Source organism: Lipotes vexillifer, unplaced genomic scaffold, assembly GCF_000442215.2.
Source record: "Lipotes vexillifer unplaced genomic scaffold, Lipotes_vexillifer_v1.1 scaffold191, whole genome shotgun sequence".
In the NCBI taxonomy this organism is placed as follows: Eukaryota; Metazoa; Chordata; class Mammalia; order Artiodactyla; family Lipotidae; genus Lipotes; species Lipotes vexillifer.
Genome location: NW_006785831.1, coordinates 200896 through 220347, shown reverse-complemented (window position 1 = coordinate 220347; position 19452 = coordinate 200896). Strand labels below are relative to the sequence as shown.

The window sequence follows — 19452 nt, the reverse complement described above, 5'->3', positions numbered from 1 at the left end:
AGTACCCATGCTCCGCTAAGGCTAGCCCTCAGCCAGCTTATTCCCCTTTACTTTTTTCCCCCGTACAGGAGAATAGGAGTTTTTGTTTCATAGGAGCATGAAAGGACACTCTGGGACCACCTCAAGCTATTAATAAAAGAGTCAATATTTTTTGAGTCCTTTGCACTTGCCAAGCCCTGTGTTAGCATTTTACATATATTATTATCACGTAACCTTCACAGTACTGCACTGTGGGTATTATTCCCATTTTACAGAGGAGGAAACTGAGGCTTGAGAAGTTAAGTAACTTGCCCCACATCCCTCAATTAGTTAAGTGTTGGAGTTATAGCTTTCAAAGCCAGGTCTGTCGAACTCCAAAGCCCAGGCTTGGGAAAAGGAGTGTTGGGCTGTGTGGGCTCAGAGGAGATTGTCCCCAGCTCCCAGGCTCACATGTCTCCCTCAGGACCCCGTATCCTGCCAAGAAGTGTAGGAGCCTTTCTGCTTTCAGAACATTCTCACTCACCTCACCCTGAGGTATGCTGGGTTAGCTTCCTGTGACTGCTCTAACAAATTACCACAAACCTAGCAGCTTAAAACAACGGAAATTTACTCAGTCATAGTTCTGGAGGACAGAGGGCCGAAATCAAGGTGTTGGCAGGACCACACTTCCTTCAGAGACTCCTGGGCAGAATCCATCCTTTGCCTCTCCCAGCTTCTGGTGGCCATCAGCCTTCCTTGGCCTCTGGTGCAGTTCTCCAGGCTCTGCCTCCCGTCTTTACACAGCCTTCTCCTCTGTGTCTGTCAGATCTTTCCTGTGTCTCATAAGGAAACTGTCAGTGGACTTAGGGCCCACCCAGATAACCCAGGATGCCCTCTGCATCTCAAGATTCTTCACTGAATCACACCTGCAAAGACCCTTTTTCCAAATAAGGCAGCATTCACAGGTTCTGAAAATGAGGACATGGACGTAACTTTCAGGGGCAGCCCTTCTGCCTACCCCACGTGCTAGTGGCTGCCTTGCCAGCTATCAGGTAGGGTCCTGTCTCTCGGCAGGCACCGTGGGTAGACACGACGTCCGGTAAAGGCTGCCTTTCCAGCGGAATGACTGGTTCTCAACAAGATTTCACAGCATGGTACTTGAAGGATGTTTCCATGCTTTTCCTGTTCATGACACATGTTAAGTTCAGCTGAAAGCTTTCGGGGGCTTCCCCTGAGGTGGTAGTGGTCTCTCTCACAAGGGCTCCTTCTCTTTCAGATTGCTGACCTTCAGCTCCACAAACTGGACGAACTGGACTGTCTGATTCAGGGCCTGCTTTACGTTGACTCTGTTGGCTTCAACGGCAAGCCGGAATGTTACTATTTTGAAAATCCCACAAATCCCGAATTGTGTCAAAAAAGACCGTACTGTCTGGATAACCCGTACCCTATGTTGCTGGTGAACATGGGCTCAGGTGTCAGCATCCTAGCAGTGTACTCCAAGGACAACTATAAAAGAGTTACAGGGACCAGGTAAATGTGGTTTCCACTAGAAGAACCTTTTTGTGCTTAAACCCAGGCCTCTTCCTTGAAGACCACTTTCTGAAAAGGTTATTTATATTTAATACATTTTTAAAAGAAAGATCTTACCCTCCTCAGCCAACCAAAAAGGATCTATTGGATATGTTACACAGGGTGATTTATAGAAAGGTTAATAAAACACAGCCTTGGTTGGAAACTGGTGAGGTTGTGGGGAAAAGTGTTGCACATACCAGAAATTTTCCCAAAGGCAGACATATTAAGTGCCAGGTGAATGGCAGGGACCACAAGCACAGTAGAATCCAGGTGGAAGGATGCGTGGGATGGTCAAAGAGGGCTTCTTTCTGGAATTAGCTTGGTGCCTAGCACAGGAAGAATTGCTTGAAATAGTTGTTCCAGTCAGAGAGCCAGATTGGGTTTACAAAGAGTGTTTTTTACCCTCAGGCAAATGCTCCAGCTGCAAACTGGAATAGTCAGCACACCTCACAGGGAATTTGGGAGTGCAGTGGACAGGAAAACAGCCCTGCAACTAGAGCAGAGCAGAGTACCATGTTTCTTAATGTACACACTCCGCAAGGGCACGTGGGCTCAGCTTCCTGTTAATGGGGATTCAACACGGGCAAAAGCCCCAGGGTCAGAAGTCTTTGAGAAATTGTCGAATAAACAAAATTAAACAGGTTTTCCTTACTTATAAGAAGATTTGGTATGAAGTGTTTCTTCAACTTATTGGACCGCAGAACCCAGTTTTGGAGGAACAACTTAAGGAACTAGTGTTGTGTGGTGTGTGCTTTGAAACGTGGTATTGAAACCCTTGTTTTTGATAGATGAAGATATTATGTAACTTCTCTGGGCCTCAGTTTCCTTGCTTGTGCCATGAAGTGAGTGGGTCATTTCTTAGTTTCTACAGGCTTTTCCAGTACTGAAATTCTGCGGTTCTACTCACCCGTTAGAAGGAGAGGACTGCTTTTCTCCTGTATCGACATGACTTGTGATGGGTTCTGCAGATATCAGTGGTTCACCACTGGGGAAGGGAAGACTGAGGCCCCCAGGGGGCGTTTGGCAATGTCTGGAGACATCTTTTTGGCTGTCACAACTGGAGGTGCAGTGATAATGGCATCTAGTGACCAGAGATTAGGGATGCTGCTAAATATCCTACAGTGCATTGGTCAGTCCCCCACAGCAAAAAAGTATCAAGCCCCAAATGTTAACAGTTAGTGGTGTTAAGAAACCCTGAACCACACATTCTGACTGATCCCGCTTGTGTCCAGAATATAGGCTTCTGTGTGTACCTTAATTACCACTAGTCAATACATTTTCTCACTGAGAATACAGCACTAACCTTACTTGCTCACGTGAGAATCACAACTGGCCCCATGGCCTCATTAGGACCGTCAGAACTGTCCGCGACAAATGAAGAATTCGGCTGAGCTGGTTTTACCTTAAGAGAGTGATCTCCTGAGAAAGGTATAAGTTTTAAGAAACTACAGACTGCTTCCCCAAAGGAACCATTGAATTAGTAGAGCTAGTCTCAAGGTAACACGCTAAACATTTTCCAGAATTAGACACATTTATAATTTTGTTCATTAACACTTAACAAATTCGCGAATTATATCACAGCTACACTCTCTCAAACTTGGGGGTTCCAAGGATCTGTGTTGTCTTCGAATAATGAGCCAAATTGTGACGTTTGGCATCTGTCACATGTGCAATAACGCCTATCCATTCCAGTTATTGGTAAATGCCAGTTAATGATCACTGATCTGCAATCATCACCAAATCCTGTGTGGATGCCCAAGCTTCCTTACAAGCTCTCTTTAACCAGTAGTTTTGGAAAGGTGCTACAGGAGACTGAAGGTTACTAGAGAGCCCTTTCTGGGGCTGCCACAGGTGGGGGAGGGGAATGAAATATCAAGTCTGTGGGCCCCAGATCTTCCTTGTCCAACCAGAGTTGTTCTGCCAAAGGTTTTTTTTTTGATCCAGGTTAGAAAACCACTGAGCTAAACTACAGGCATACCTCGGAGATACTGCAGGTTCCATTCCAGACCTCCGCAATAAGCGAGTATCGCAATAAGGCGAATCACACAAATTGTTTGGTTTCCCAGTGCATATATATGTTGTGTTTACACTGTACTGTAGTCTATTAAGTGTGCACTAGAATTATGTTTTAAAAATGTATATGCCTTTATTAAAAAATATGTTATTGCTAAAAAATGCTAACCATCATCTAAGCCTTCAGTGGGTAATAATCCTTATGCGATAGCAGCACCAAAGACCACAGATCACCATAACAACTATAATAATAATTTTAAAATTTGAACTATTGGGAGAATTACCCAAAATGTGACACAGAGACACAAAGTGAGCAAATGTTGTTGGAAAAATGGCACTGATAGACTTGAGGATGCAGGATTGCTGCAAACCTTCAATTTGTAAAAACTGCAATATCTGCAAAGTGTAATAAAGGGCAGCACAGGAAAATGAGGTGTGCCTGTATTTTGGTCAGCAGTGAACATCAGTGTGTGGAATACACTTTGGGAATCACTGATTTAAGCAAAGGCTTCAGTTTTAATTTTGCTACTCCTACTGTGATAGCTATTAACTCTAGGTTTTTTGTTATTCTCCTATACCCTATTTTCCCATTAAGCATTTTTATTTTTAGGAAGCCACATCGTTACAGGATGTCAGTTTTCTTTTAAGCATATGATTTTAAATGGTTTGTTTCAGTGTTGTGTGTAACTTCACTGCATCCTAGGTTAGTAGCAACATTTCTGTTGACCAACTCCAATTTTATTATAGAAGTCATCTGAAAAAACAGAACTTAACAGCTAACATAGTTAGAATGTGTAATCTATTAAAAGAAGAATGAAAAGAATTTTAAAACTTCAGTGAAATGAACAGTGCAGCTTATTTCATTCTTTTGGAATCAGTTTTAAGGGCATATGGATAATTAAGTAATTGAATACTTCTTCCTAAAATTCCTCACTACAAGTTTGTTGGGTTTTAAAAACAAAATGATGTTTTGGTCTCTGATTTGCTGAGGATCTTGCTGTGTGTCTGCTGAAACAAACATGTATCTGATTATGAGCAAGAGAATCACTAGACTAGAGAGTGGTTAGCAGGTTAAGGAGGTCAATAAAGTGCTTTTCTGCAACCGTGCATTCCTTCCTCCTATCTGCAGTGCTCCAGCTGTGCCGATTCATGCTCGCTTTCTCCATTCAGCTCCGATTCTTTGTCTGGAGTCACCTGTCACTTTCCAGTCATACAAAGCCCGTGTCCTTTTTCACTCATACCAACACATCAGATGATGAGTTGCCTTCTTTCTAAGTCAGCCAGTGTCTTCAGGTGCCTATGTTTGGAGTTGGTTGTTGAACACCTTGATGAATACAAACACCTGATATTCAAAGAAAGGTTATTAGTGTGGATGAAAGGTAGGGACTAGAAATGTGAGCCAAGCCTTTTAAAAGAATATAAAGAGAGAAAACAAGGCAAAGTCAGATGACACGCAAACCAAAAAGTGTTCCCATTAAACCACGCTAGCTTTCTAGGGTAGACTGAAACTAACGACATCGCATGAGGTGCCATGTTAAATGTAAATGAAGACAAACTTTCTTAAAGGGAATCCAAACGTTCTACTGTGACTGAGGTGTCAAGGCAGTAATGCCCACAGAGCTCTTTTTGTCCTTGTGGTACTGCACCTACAGTTTGGATATTGTGACTTGTGCCCAGCTACCTAAGTTTCCATGAGAACCCATCATTTCAATCAAGTATGTATTTTTGTAAGAATCACTATTTAAGAAATATCACAGTTAGTCCTTAGATGTGATTTAAAGAACCGTGTGTCTATAATCTGGTGCCTTCTTGGTAACAGTTATTGACAGTCAGTATAATTTACCCTAAATTTTCTTTTTTCAAATTTAAGTTTTAAAAGTAACCTCGGTCTCAACTTGAATTTTCTCTTAAAAGCCAGTAGCCAAACACATGTCGAATTCCCAGGGCTAGCAGCTCTTGAGGCTTCAGAACAAATTGATGTGCATTTGCTCTTCTGTCTAGTAGGTAAAGAGTAAGGCCCTTTCATGGCCATATCAGTTCTCTTTCCTGCCAGGAGCTCACTGGTGACTGCTTTACTCTGAATCTGCTTTACTTCCCCTCAGGTAACTTTGATATTTATACACAATTGAGTTCACTTTCAACTATCATAATTGGTTTCTAACTTTTTCTCAAAAGACTATTTTAGAAGAATTTCCTCCCAAACAACTGAAAGCTTTTAAAACATCGTTCGAGCACTGAAACCATTTTAAGATCTTTGTTACTAGTTTTTGACTACTGGGTGGTAAGTAAAGTACTAATAACCTTTTCTAGAGTTTACCAGAAAAAAATCCAATATGAGATCCATCGGTGGTTTCCTTTTTGAAATTTTTGAGGAGCTTAAATGAAATTATTTCTGCTAGAGAAGCAAGGTCAGATGAAGGATACAGCTTGGAGGCCAGCTATTCTGGGCAGCGTCCCAGTTCAGTTTTGTCACCAGAGTTTGTCTCTATAGGTATGAACTATGCTTCAGGTACACACAGTTTCTTTTTCTAAGTATTTGTTTAGCTACATATGTTTGTATTTTTTCTTTTTTAATAGAGGTCATTTCTCTGATTATTTGCTGCTTTCAGACCACCCAAATAAGGGAGATAGATCATGATTTGGCCCCATTTTATAGGTGGGAAGACTGCATGAAGCGCTTAGGTCAGTGGCTAGTTCAAGGTCTCACAACGGAAATCAGTGAGAGTCTTTCTCTGGTTTTGTTCTTAAACTTCAGGGCGAGTTTTCCTCGATGTATCTTTCAGTCTCTGCCCTCTTTTTTTATCCAATCCACCCTAAAGCTCTTTTTCACACAGCACTTTGATTCAAGTGCCCCTTTGTTTTTCTTCTGTTCTTATTAACCCATATTAGTGATTTTGATGTAGTTGGGGACTTGGATGGGCATCTCTTAAAGTAAAACTTAAAAAATAAACCTTATTGTTCCTTCAGTCTTGGAGGTGGAACATTCCTAGGCCTATGTTGCTTGCTGACTGGTTGTGAGACCTTTGAAGAAGCTCTGGAAATGGCAGCTAAAGGCGACAGCACCAATGTTGATAAGCTGGTGAAGGACATTTACGGAGGAGACTATGAACGATTTGGCCTTCAAGGATCTGCGGTAGCATCAAGGTAGAGACTAAGTAGCTAGGAGCAGTAGCGATTAAACACAAGGCAACCTCTCCACCCTGGCTGTTCATTTAGATGTTGTTCTTTTTAAATGTCAACCCACCAGCCTGGTGCAAGGATCTATGGTATTGGAGCTCAGACTTGATCTCCTGCCCTTGATGAAGCACTGGGATGTTTAGCTCTTGACGCTTGTGCTTAAAATAAGGCAGCTTTGAAAGAAGGTTCTGGAAAACTGCAACAGTTTCCCCCGTTCCATTCTTGTCCAGATATCTAGAGGCATTTAAATTTTTTTTTCCCCCGTTAATAGCCGTGCTGCTTTGTCCCTATTAAGAAAAGGGCAGCCAACCATTCATACCGTAATCCTGTCTGCTTGTAAACCATGGTAGCCAAATCAGGTCATTTGAGCTCAATCAGAGTTATTCATAAAGCTTTCCACAGTACTTTGGTGGAAGCATGGGGCCTGCCTAAGGATGATTTTGAACACTCTCGCTACTATTTCCAACATAGCTTTGGCAACATGATGAGTAAGGAAAAGCGAGATTCCATCAGCAAGGAAGACCTCGCCCGAGCCACCCTGGTCACCATCACCAACAACATTGGCTCCATTGCTCGGATGTGTGCATTGAATGAGGTAAGGCCTTAACCTAGGGAAAGCCATGTGTCATTCGTAAACATCGTTTGGCAGTGCAATAACTGTTGACCCTCACAAAACCACAGATCCTTAGGAAACCTGCCCTTCCTCGTAGTCACACCTGGTAGAACATGAGGGGCGTGTGTTGCGGGGAGGGACAGGAGTATGTTTTAGTTTTAAGTAGGCACTAGATGATGACAAACAAAACCATCTAACTGTGGAAACATGGTAAAAATGACAATCTATACCATAACCTCTCCAACCTCATGGACACACACCTAATGAAGGCTGGCGAAAATCTCTCTGCATCCTTGCAAATAATTGCAGGTAAAACATTCCACTTGCAATATTCGATATTCTCTCTGCTTTCAGCTTCTTTACAGTGTTGCCTTGTGGCATGGAGTTCAAGCAGCATTGTACAGGGCTATCAAAGCACAGAGAGCTTGCTACAGCTGAGGCCAGCCAGAGCCCCAGGCACAAGAAAGGGTGGACCTGATGACAGACCAAGCTTTGGTACTATGTTTTAAAACACCGCAAAATTCCTTTGGTAAGAATGGAACCCTCTCCTGAAATACAAGATGTGTAAAGTAGATGTGTAATACAACTGAATTGTATTAGGAAGACAAGAAAGAGGGGGCATGGAATAGGTAATAGTAGAAGAAACACTAAAGAATCTAGTAGCGTCAGTAGTAGACTTTTTTTAAATATAAATTTTAAGAGAAATATGACATACATACAGAAGAAGGCTCAAATCACAAGTATACAGCCTGACGAATTTTCACACACACACACACACACACACACACCTAATACCCACCACACAGATCAAGAATTAGAACATTACAGGTACTGCAGAAACCCTTTCCAACCCCCTTCTAGTTGAATAGTGGACTGTTAAACAGGGTATGAGGCAGTCTTTATAATAGGTGGATGGCAGCCCTTCCTTTGAACTCTGGGGTTACAAGAGAGACATCCTCCTTTCACAATATTTTTTTTTCACATCTTTATTGGAGTATAAATGCTTTACAATGTTGTGTTAGTTGCTGCTGTACAACAAAGTGAATCAGCTATATGTATACATATATCCCCACATCCCCTTCCTCTTGAGCCTCCCTCCCACCCTCCCTATCCCATCCTTCAAGGTCGTCACAAAGCATCAAGTTGATTTCGTCCTGTGCAGCAGCTTCCCACTAGCCATCCATTTTACATTTGGTAGGGTAAATATGTCAATGTTACCCTCTTACTTCGTCCCAGCTTCCCCTTTCCCCCCTGTGCCCTCAAATCTGTCCTCTACGTCTGCATCTGCATCTTTATTCCTGCCCTGCCACTGGTTCATCAGTACCACTTTTTTACATTCCATATATATGCGTTAGCATACAGTATTTGTTTTTCTCTTTCTGATTTACTTCACTCTATATGACAGACCCTAGGTCCATCCACCTCACTACAAGTAACTCACTTTCGTTTCTTTTCATGGCTGAGTAATATTCCATTGTATATATGTGCCATATCTTCTTTATCCATTCATCTGTCGATGGACACTTAGGTTGCTTCCATGTCCTGACTATTGTAAATAGTGCTGTGGTGAACATTGTGGTACATGACTCTTTTTGAATTATGGTTTTCTCAGGGTATATGCCCAGTAGTGGGATTCCTGGGTCATATGGTAATTCTATTTTTAGTTTTTTAAGGACCCTCCATACTGTTCTCCATAGTGGCTGTTATCAATTTACATTCCCACCAACAGTGCAGGGAATGCACTGTTGCATTTTCTCCACTCCCTCTCCAGCATTTATTGTTTGTAGAATTTTTGATGATGGCCATTTTGACCTGTGTGAGGTGATACCTCATTGTGGTTTTGATTTGCATTTCTCTAATGATTAGTGATGTTGAGCATCATTTCATGTATTTGTTGGCCATCCGAATGTCTTCTTTGGAGAAATGTCTATTTAGGTCTTCCACCCATTTTTGGATTAGGTTGTTTGTTTTTTTGATATTGAGCTGCATGAGCCGCTTGTAAATTTTGGAGATTAATCCTTTGTCAGTTGCTTCGTTTGCAAATATTTTCTCCCATTCTGAGGGTTGTCTTTTCGTCTTGTTTATGGTTTCCTTTGCTGTGCAAAAGCTTTGAAGTTTCATTAGGTCCCATTTGTTTATTTTTGTTTTTATTTCCATTACCCTAGGAGGTGGGTCAAATAAGATCTTGCTGTGATTTATGTCATAGAGTGTTCTTCCTATGTTTCCCTCTAAGAGTTTTATAGTGTCTGGCCTTACATTTAGGTCTTTAATCCATTTTCAGTTTATTTTTGTGTATGGTGTTAGGGAGTGTTCTAATTTCATTCTTTTACATGTAGCTGTCCAGTTTTCCCAGCACCACTTACTGAAGAGGCTGTCTTTTCTCCATTGTCTATTCTTGCCTCCTTTGTCAAAGATAAGGGGACCATATGTGTGGGGGTTTATCTCGGGGCTTTCTATCATGTTCCATTGATCTATATTTCTGTTTTTGTGCCAGTACCATATTGTCTTAATTACTGTAGCTTTGTAGTATAGTCTGAAGTCAGGGAACCTGATTCCTCCAGCTCCGTTTTTCTTTCTCAAGATGGCTTTGGCTATTCATGGTCTTTTGTGTTGCCATACAAATTGTAAAATTTCTTGTTCTAGTTCTGTGAAAAATGCCGTTGGTAATTTGACAGGGATTGCATTGAATCTGTAGCTTGCTTTCGGTAGTATAGTCATTTTCACAATATTGATTCTTCCAATCCAGGAGCATGGTATATCTCTCCATCTGTTTATGTTATCTTTGATTTCTTTCACCAGTGTTTTATATTTTCTGAGCACAGGTCTTTTGCCTCCTTAGGTAGGTTTTTTCCTAGGTATTTTATTCTTTTTGTTGCAATGGTAAATGGGATTGTTTCCTTAATTTCTCTTTCTGATCTTTCATTGTTAGTGTATAGGAATGCAAGAGATTTCTGTGCATTAATTTTGTATCCTGCAACCTTACCAAATTCATTGATTAGTTCTAGTAGTTTTCTGGTGGCATCTTTAGGATTTTCTGTGTACAGTATCATGTCATCTGCAAACAGTGACAGCTTTACTTCTTCTTTTCCAATTTGCATTCCTTTTATTTCTTTTTCTTCTCTGACTGCTGTGGCTAGGACTTCCAATACTATGTTGAATAATAGTGGTGAGAGTGGACAGCCTTGTCTTGTTCCTGATCTTAGAGGAAATGATTTCAGTTTTTCACCATTGAGAGTGATGTTGGCTGTGGGATTGTCATATATGGCTTTTATTATGTTGAGGTAGTTTCCCTCTGTGCCCACTTTCTGGAGAGTTTTTATCATAAATGGTGTTGAATTTTGTCAAAAGCTTTTTCTGCATCTATTGAGAGGATCATACGGTTTTTATTCTTTAATTTGTTAATATGGTGTATCACATTGATTGATTTGCATATATTGAAGAATCCTTGCATCCCTGGGATAAATCCCACTTGATCATTGTGTATGATCCTTTTACTGTGTTGTTGGATTCTGTTTGCTAGTATTTTGTTGGGGATTTTTGTGTCTATGTCCATCAGTGATATTGGTGTATAATTTTCTTTTTTGGTGATATCTTTGTCTGGTTTTGGTATCAGGGTGATTGTGGCCTCGTAGAATGAGTTTGGGAGTATTCCTCCCTCCACAATTTTTTGGAAGAGTTTGAGAAGGATGGATGTTAACACTTCTCTAAATGTTTGATAGAATTCGCCTGTGAAGCCCTCTAGTCCTGGACTTCCGTTTGTTGGAAGATTTTTTTTTTTGATTTTTTTTTTTTGGCGGTACCCGGGCCTCTCACTGTTGTGGCCTCTCCTGTTGCGGAGCACAGGCTCTGGATGCGCAGGCTCAGTGGCCATGGCTCATGGGCCCAGCCGCTCTGTGGCATGTGGGATCTTCCTGACCGGGGCACGAACCCATGTCCCCTGCATCGGCAGGCGGACTCTCAACCACTGCGCCACCAGGGAAGTCCTGTTGGAAGATTTTTAATTACAGTTTCAATTTCATTGTCTGTGATTGGTCTGTTTATATTTTCCAGTTCTTCCTGGTTCAATCTTGAAAGGCTGTACTTTTCCAAGAATTTGTCCATTTCTTCCAGGCTGTCCATTTTATTGGCATGTAGTTGCTGGTAGTAGTCTCTTATGGTCTTTTGTTTCTGTGGTGTCAGTTGTAATCTCTCCTTTTTCATTTCTAATTTTATTGATTTGAGTCCTCTCCCTTTTTTTCTTGATGAGTCTGGCTAAAGGTTTATCAATTTTGTTTATCTTCTCAAAGAACCAACTTTTAGTTTTATCGATCTTTGCTATTGTTTTCTTCGTTTCTGTTTCATTTATCTCTGCTCTGATTTTGTGATTTCTTTCCTTCTACAAACTTTGGGTTTTCTTTGTTCTTCTTTTTCTAGTTGCTTTAGGTGTAAGGTTAGATTGTTTATTTGAGATTTTTCTTGTTTCTTGAGGTGAGCTTGAATTGCTATGAACCTCCCTCTTAGAACTGCTTTTGCTGCATTCCATAGGTTTGGGATCATTTTGTTTTCATTGTCATTTGTTTCTAGGTATTTTTTTTATTTCTCCTTTGATTTCTTCAGTGATTTCTTGGTTATTTAGCAGTGCACTGTTTAGCCTTCATGTACTTGTGCTTTTTACTGTTTTTGCCTGTAATTGATTTCTAATCTTATAGCGTTGTGGTCAGAAAAGATGCTTGATACGATTTCAATTTTCTTAAATTTTCCAAGCCTTGATTTGTGACCCAAGATGTGATCTATTCTAGAGAACGTACCATGCGCACTTGAGAAGAAAGTGTATTCTTCCACTTTCAGGTGGAATGTCCTAAAAATATCAATTAAGTCTATCTGGTCTATTATATCACTTAAAGCTTTTGTTTCCTTATTTATTTTTTGTCTGGATGATGTGTCTATTGGTGTAAGTGGGGTGTTAACGTCCCCCGCTATTATTGTGTTACTGTCGATTGCCTTATGTATTGAGGTGCTCCTATGTTGGCGCATAAATATTTACAGTTGTTGTATCTTCTTCTTGGATTGATCCCTTGATCATTATGTAGTGTCCTTCCTTGTCTCTTGTAACATTCTTTATTTTAAAGTCTATTTTATCTGATATGAGTATTGCTACTCCAGCTTTCTTGTTATTTCCATTTGCATGGAATATCTTTTTCCATCCCCTCACTTTCAGTCTGTATGTGTCCCTAGGTCTGAAGTGGGTTTCTTGTAGACAGCATATATAAGGGTCTTGTTTTTGTATCCATTCAGCTAGTCTGTGTCTTTTGGTTGGGGCATTTAATCCATTTACATTCGAGGTGATTATCGATATGTATGTTCCTATTACCATTTTCTTAATTGATTTGGGTTTGTTTTTGTAGGTCTTTTTCTTCTCTTGTGTTTCCCACTTTGAGAAGTTCCTTCAGCATTTGTTGTAAAGCTGGTTTGGTGGTTCTGAATTTTCATAGCTTTTGCTTGTCTGTAAAGCTTTTGATTTCTCCGTCGAATCTGAATGAGATCCTTGCTGGGTAGAGTAAGGTTGTAGATTTTTTCTTGGTTGTAGGTTTTTCCCTTTCATCACTTTAAATATGTCCTGCCACTCCCTTCTGGCTTGCAGAGTTTCTGCTGAAAGATCAGCTGTTAACCTTATGGGCATCCCCTTGTATGTTATTTGTTGCTTTTCCCTTGCTGCTTTTAATAATTTTTCTTTGTATTTTATTTTTGATAGTTTGATTAATTTGTGTCTCAACATGTTTCTCTTTGGGTTTATCCTGTATGGGACTCTCTGCACTTCCTGGACTTGATTGACTATTTCCTTTCCCATGTTAGGGTAGTTTTTGACTATAATGTCTTCAAATATTTTCTCAGACTTTTTCTTTTTCTCTTCTTCTTCTGGGACCCCTATAATTCGAACGTTGGTGTGTTTAATGTTGTCCCAGAGGTCTCTGAGACTGTCCTCAATTCTTTTCATTCTTTCTTCTTTATTCTGCTCCCTGGCAGTTATTTCCACCATTTTATCTTCCAGCTCACTTATCCATTCTTCTGCCTCAGTTATTCTGCTAGTGATTTCTTCTAGAGTATTTTTAATTTCAGTTATTGTGTTGTTCATTGTTTGCTCTTTAGTTCTTCTAGATCCTTGTTAAACATTTCTTGTATTTTCTCCACTCTGCTTCTGAGATTTTGGATCATCTTTACTATCATTACTCTGAATTCTTTTTCAGGTAGGTTGCCTATTTCATCTTCATTTATTTGGTCTTGTAGGTTTTTACCATGCTCTTTCATCTGTAACATATTTATTTCATTTCTTTTTTTTTTTTTTTTTGATTGGTGTGGCTGTATTCCTGTCTTACTGGTTGTTTGGCCTGAGGCGTCCACACTGGAGTTTGCAGGCAGTTGGGTAGAGCTGGGTGTTGGTGTGAAATGAGGACCTCTGGGAGTCCTCACTCTGATTAATATTCCCTGGAGTCTGAGCTTCTCACTTAGTCCAGTGGTTTGGACTTGGTGCTCCCACCACAGGAGCTCAGGCCCAACCTCCAGCCTGGGAACCAAGATCCCGCAAGCCACATAGTGTGGCAAAAAAAAAAAAAAGAAAGAGAAAAAAAAAAGCAGCAGTTCAATAACAAAGAATAAAAAATAACATAAAATTAGAAAGATAAAAATATATTAGGAAAAATAAAAATATAATCGAAACAAATGCAACAAGGTAAAAAAAATCCACCACAGAAAAAAGGGAAAAAAAAAGGAGGGGGAACAAGCCAAAAGGAGCAGAATAATAACAAAGTATAAAGAACAAAATAAAATTCCAAAAATAAAAGAATTATTAGAAAAAAATGAAAATATAAATGAATCAACTACAAGGTGAAATAGAACCCCAATCTAAAAGAGGAAAAAAGAAAAAAAAAAAGCCTTGGCTATGGGGGGCAGAGTTTAGGCAGGGGGTGGAACTTAGGGGCGATACTCAAGCGTGGGGTGGGGCCTCTGCTTAGGACCTGCACAGAAGGGGAGAGGCAGCACGTCCAAACGGGAGCCTCTGGAGTATGGAGTTCCAGAGTTTGGAGGTAAGGACCTGGGTGAGGGTGTGTGGCTGGGGTTTATGCCCAGCGTGTTGGAGGGGGGTCTCAGAGGGGGTCTCCGAGTACAGAGGTGGGGCCATGGGTGGGGGTGTGGGGTGAGTCTTGGGTTCTGCAGGGTAGGAGGGAGGCTCCAGGGCAGAGGATTAGGCCTGGGAGCCCAACAGGCCCCCCGGTGCCTACGTGGACAGGGAAAGCACTGGCCACGTTCCCTTCCCTTCCTCCACGCCTACCCCCACCCAGGGTCTCCCCTGTCCCTGCCGGACCCCTAATCGTGGGCCCACCTCCCACCCCTCTACCCAGGGAAAATTTTCACAGTGGTTAATGGGTTCATGTATTGTTAAAGCTTGAGACAGTTAGAAGGCGATGTTCCCAGACCCTGGTTGCTCTAGATAGACTGAACAGAAAATAATGCCAGCTCCCAAGACTCCCTTCCCTTAGCATAGCAACCATAGCAACTGGCTCTGTGAGTGAGTGAGGAGTGAGCAGTGTCTGTGTGGCAGATAGGCTGAGCTCAGTGTGAGGGGTGTGTTCAGAATACAAATCTGTATCCGTGACAACAAAAATATAAATGTATTTTTTGTTATCATATTGTAACCCACATACTGACCAAACAGGATATTTCACCATATATCCTAAAGGTAGAGACTGGGTGGGTATTGTTTCTTTTTTGTATTCCCAGTGTTTGGCACAGAGCAACCGGACCAAAGTTGTTAGATGAATAACCATGCCATAGCCATTTAATTTATTGAGTTGGTTGGGAGTTCCCTGGTGGCCTAGTGGTTGGGGTTTGGAGCTGTCATTGCCATGGCCCAGATTCGATCCCTGGTCGGGGAACTGAGATCCCATGAGCCGCGTGGCATGGCCAAAATATTTTTTTTTAATGTCTTTAATAAATAAATAAAATTTTAAAAATAATTTATGAGTTGGTAATAATATATTTTATAGTTGGAAGTTTGGGGGATTTAAGGAATACACAGGCAAATTTAGATGAACTCCAGTTTTAATTTCATATGTGAATGTTGGGAGTTGAATTTCATATCAGATCTAAGGCAGCCTAACATAATACCTGTAAATGAGCCCAGTATTAGTCTCTGCCTCCCCCAATCAAATTCTCTCCCTCATGTTCTTGTGGAATGCATTCTGAGGTTTGTTTGACTTCATCTTGGAAATCCTGAAATAATTCTACTTAAAAAAAAAAAATTCATTCTGCAAGGTCCTGGAGTACAGTGATACACAGCACATTGGGTCTGTTGCTAAATCCTATTTTTATGTCATGGTTCAATTGTTTTTCTTTCATTTTTTTTTCCAGAATATTGACAGAGTTGTGTTTGTTGGGAATTTTCTCAGAATCAATATGGTCTCCATGAAGCTGCTAGCCTATGCCATGGATTTTTGGTCCAAAGGACAGCTAAAAGCTCTGTTTTTGGAACATGAGGTAGGTTGAGTTCACATGGACTTAATTGTCCTACATGGAAGTTTTTGGGTTGTCTAACATATGAGCGGGTTCCTTAGTTTGCATTTATGCAAAAGATAAGGAAGAACATTATATAAAATGGAAGCTCTGTTATCCACCAATCGGGACTAGTAGATGGTTAATTTAAAAAAAAAAAAGAAGTTTAAATGGGTAATCATGGAAAAATATCTCCCTACTTTTACCATTCTATTTTAATATAAAATGTATAAATGTTCATTCACTCACCAATTTCTTGATGTAGGACCAAGACCTATTTTTGAGCATGGGTTCTGCTGATCAGAGCTTTGTAATTGTCTCTTTTTTTTCCACAATCCACAAGTATTATGCACCTTTTATGATTTCTGGTTTGTTTCTTTAAAGTAGATCAAGAAATTAAAGATACTTATGAAGCAATTTGGTTGCAGAGTCATTCTAGATTTTCCCAATCTTTCATATGTAGGATCCACCTAAATAGAGGGCAGTGGTTTGTGACTACCTTTTTCAATCTTTGTTTCATTTTTTTCCATTTTTATTGAGATATAATTGACATATAACATTGTATAAGTTTAAGGTACACAACAATGATTTGATATATGTATATACTGTAAAATGGTTGTCAGTGTAAGTTTAGTCATCCATCACCACACATTGTTACAAAGATTTTCTTTCTCCTTGTGATGAGAACTTTTAAGATCTACTTTCCTAGCAACTTTTACTTGTTAACTAGCTTTTTAATTTTTCTCAAGAATTTAACTGGATTTTCAAAGAGGTGACCATTCATCTTGTACTCTTTTTATTGGTTTAGGTAGCATATAATTACATTAGATTATTACATTAACAATCAAACTGTCATAAACAAATTTGAGGATAAACACAGGTGACTCTTGGCAAGTAAACAACTCAGCTGGTGAGAACAGAAGTGTTCTCTCCGAGTAGCCTGGTGGCCTTGAGAGGCTGGTGTCCTAGCCATTAGGCAGCCTGTTTACAGAAGAAGTGGAGCGCTCCAGTTAATGCAAAGGGTCCCTTATATCCAGTTTCTACACTAATACAAACCGGAGGTTTCTAAAACTGAGTGGGGAGCCCTCATATCTTCCCACCTCTTCTATTCCCCTTTAAAATCAATACTGTAGAGAGCAGCTGTTTATCACGGGAGGTACCCAAAGCCTTGGGTGTATTGCAGCAGAAAGAACATTGGGAGAACGAGTGTCATAAATTTTAATTGTAATGAATAACTACTGTGGCATTTTTCTCATCTCCAAACTGAATTATTTATTTGAAAAGTTGCTGATGCATTTATAAATTATTTAGAGCTCTCTAAGCCTATGTTTTGTTTTATTAAAGCATCTAAAACAATACGAAGTTAAATACCAAATAGTTAACTGTTTGACTGTACTAAAGAAAGTTTTTGTTTTTGTCTTTTTAAGGAGGCTAAGGCATGAAGTGATATAACTTTTGTGGGGGGTGAGGGCAGTGGAGTCTCAGAATTTTCACTCTCCCTCCCTCCAACCAGAGCAGCTCCTTTTTTATCTGCTTAATTACCGATTTCCCTTGTGAGATTTTGTTTAAAAAAATAATTAAAATGAAAAAGACCACTCTTCTAGCCCATCTGGTGTTGCCATATTTAGCGATTAAAAATATAGGACACAGTTATTTTACCTGGCATTTATCTGGCAACCCTAAGTTTAGATCCTCTTGGACTAAGGCAGAAAACAAACCCTGGAAGCCATCAGGGATTAAAAGCCATCTACAAGGGCTTCCCTGGTGGCGCAGTGGTTGAGTGTCCGCCTGCCGATGCGGCACGGGTTCGTGCCCCAGTCTGGGAAGATCCCACATTCTGCGGAGCGGCTGGGCCTGTGAGCCATGGCTGCTGAGCCTGCGCGTCCGGAGCCTGTGCTTCGCAACGGGAGACGCCACAACAGTGAGAGGCCCGCGTACCGCAAAAAAAAAAAAAAAAAAAAGTCATCTACAAGGGCACACAGGTAGTTAGTTGATGGTAAGATAAGGAAAAAGAGCTAGCATTTGGGGGAAACCTACTTCTCTGGATAAAAAGGCATATCCCTTTGTACAATCTTAGGCCTCTGTGAACGATGGCTTTGGTTTGTTACTAAGTATCATAACTCAGTCTCTATGGCCGATGAAAGTAGAGCAATTTTATGTCTCCTTGTAGGTGTTTCTCAGAAATTTCTCTACCTTCTTAGGTTCATTCTCGCTTAGGCAGGTCTTCCTGGAGGATATTATGGAGAGAGGACTTTTGGGAGGTGCTGGTGAGGTGGCCTTCCTGCCCTGCCTGGAGTCCTCACTCACTCAGTCCCACTCACTCCACTTACGTAAGTGCACGTCTCCTAAGAGACGTCTCCTAGCCAAGCCGTTGAGAGCACAGGCTCTCACTGACTTGGAGACCTTAGGCAATGACTCTACCTCTCCATTTCTGTTTTAGCTTTGGTGGAATGGGGTGATAATATTATTTGTCTCATAAAGTTATTGTGACAATTAAGTGAGGAAATCCATGTAAATTTCTAGCATATAGTGAGCCCTCAGAGGTTAGCTGGCAGTGGAGGCAACGATCCTACCATGTAGTGTTCTGCCAGATGCCACCCATTTCGCAGTAACTGTTGAGTCAGGCAAATACCAGAGGAGTAGAGACTCTTGCCTTTTGGAAACCAGCTTCTCTAAACATTTCCATTTTTCAGCTTCCTTCATTTTCACAGATACGTGAGCTTTTCCTTTACAGATGAGCAAAGGGAGACTTGAGCTGATTTAGATGCCTTTCCAGGATCTACTGAGGGAAGCTTAGAGCTATACCTTGTGAGACATTACAACTTTGAAGTCAGATAGATTTGCGATTGAACCCTGGCACAACTCATGTGACCTTGAAAGGGTAATTTACTTTATTACCTCCCATTTCTCATCTGTGGAATGGGAGTAATGTGAATTTTGCCATGACAAGGATTAAAATGAAATAATCCTAATCCTAAAAATCCTAAAAATTGTCAACACTGATGTAGTGTACACTGTGGTGCCAGACATTTTTCTATGCACTTTACATCAGTTAATTTATTTAATGTATATAAACAAATAGATATCCAATGCATTTATTGTTGTTGTTGTTGTTGTTGTTGTTGTTATATTATGTTTCATGCCAGAGGTCAGGTTTTAAGTTTCTTGTGTCTCTAGCATTAGGGGGCAGCATTCCTCGAATTATGAAAAACAGTAGGTATTGGACTAAGGTTCAGAGATAATCGTACAGTAGTTTTCTCATTGTTGTTGTAGGGTTATTTTGGAGCTGTTGGGGCACTGCTGGAACTGTTCAAAATGACTGATGACCAGTAGAGATGGGACAGGGATCCAAGCTCTGCGGCTGGAGAGGGTGAGAGCCACTGTGGGACGGAAGCCAAGCCATTATGGCAGATGAACCTGCTGGATTTGTAAATAATTAAAATCCTTCTAGCTGATCTTTTACTCTTGGGTTTTGAGCTTATGATTCAAAATGGGGAATACAAGAGTTTTTTCTGTATACTGTATTTTTTAAAAAAATATTTGTGCAGCGTGGCCAAACCTACCAATCATATGCATTGACTTTGAAAAATTGT

At 40.5% G+C, this 19452-nt stretch overlaps 1 protein-coding gene across 1 annotated transcript in view; it reads left to right on the top strand.

Moving 5' to 3' along the window:
- The window catches only part of PANK1 (pantothenate kinase 1), a 68113-nt gene extending 48921 nt beyond the window's left edge, over positions 1–19192 (top strand). Inside the window, exons 3-7 of the mRNA XM_007458147.1 lie at positions 1235–1488; positions 6511–6687; positions 7192–7315; positions 15719–15844; positions 19133–19192. Of these exons, the coding sequence (XP_007458209.1) occupies positions 1235–1488; positions 6511–6687; positions 7192–7315; positions 15719–15844; positions 19133–19192 (741 nt within the window). The remainder of the gene's footprint in view (positions 1–1234; positions 1489–6510; positions 6688–7191; positions 7316–15718; positions 15845–19132) is intronic.
- The last annotated feature ends 260 nt before the right edge of the window (positions 19193–19452 follow it).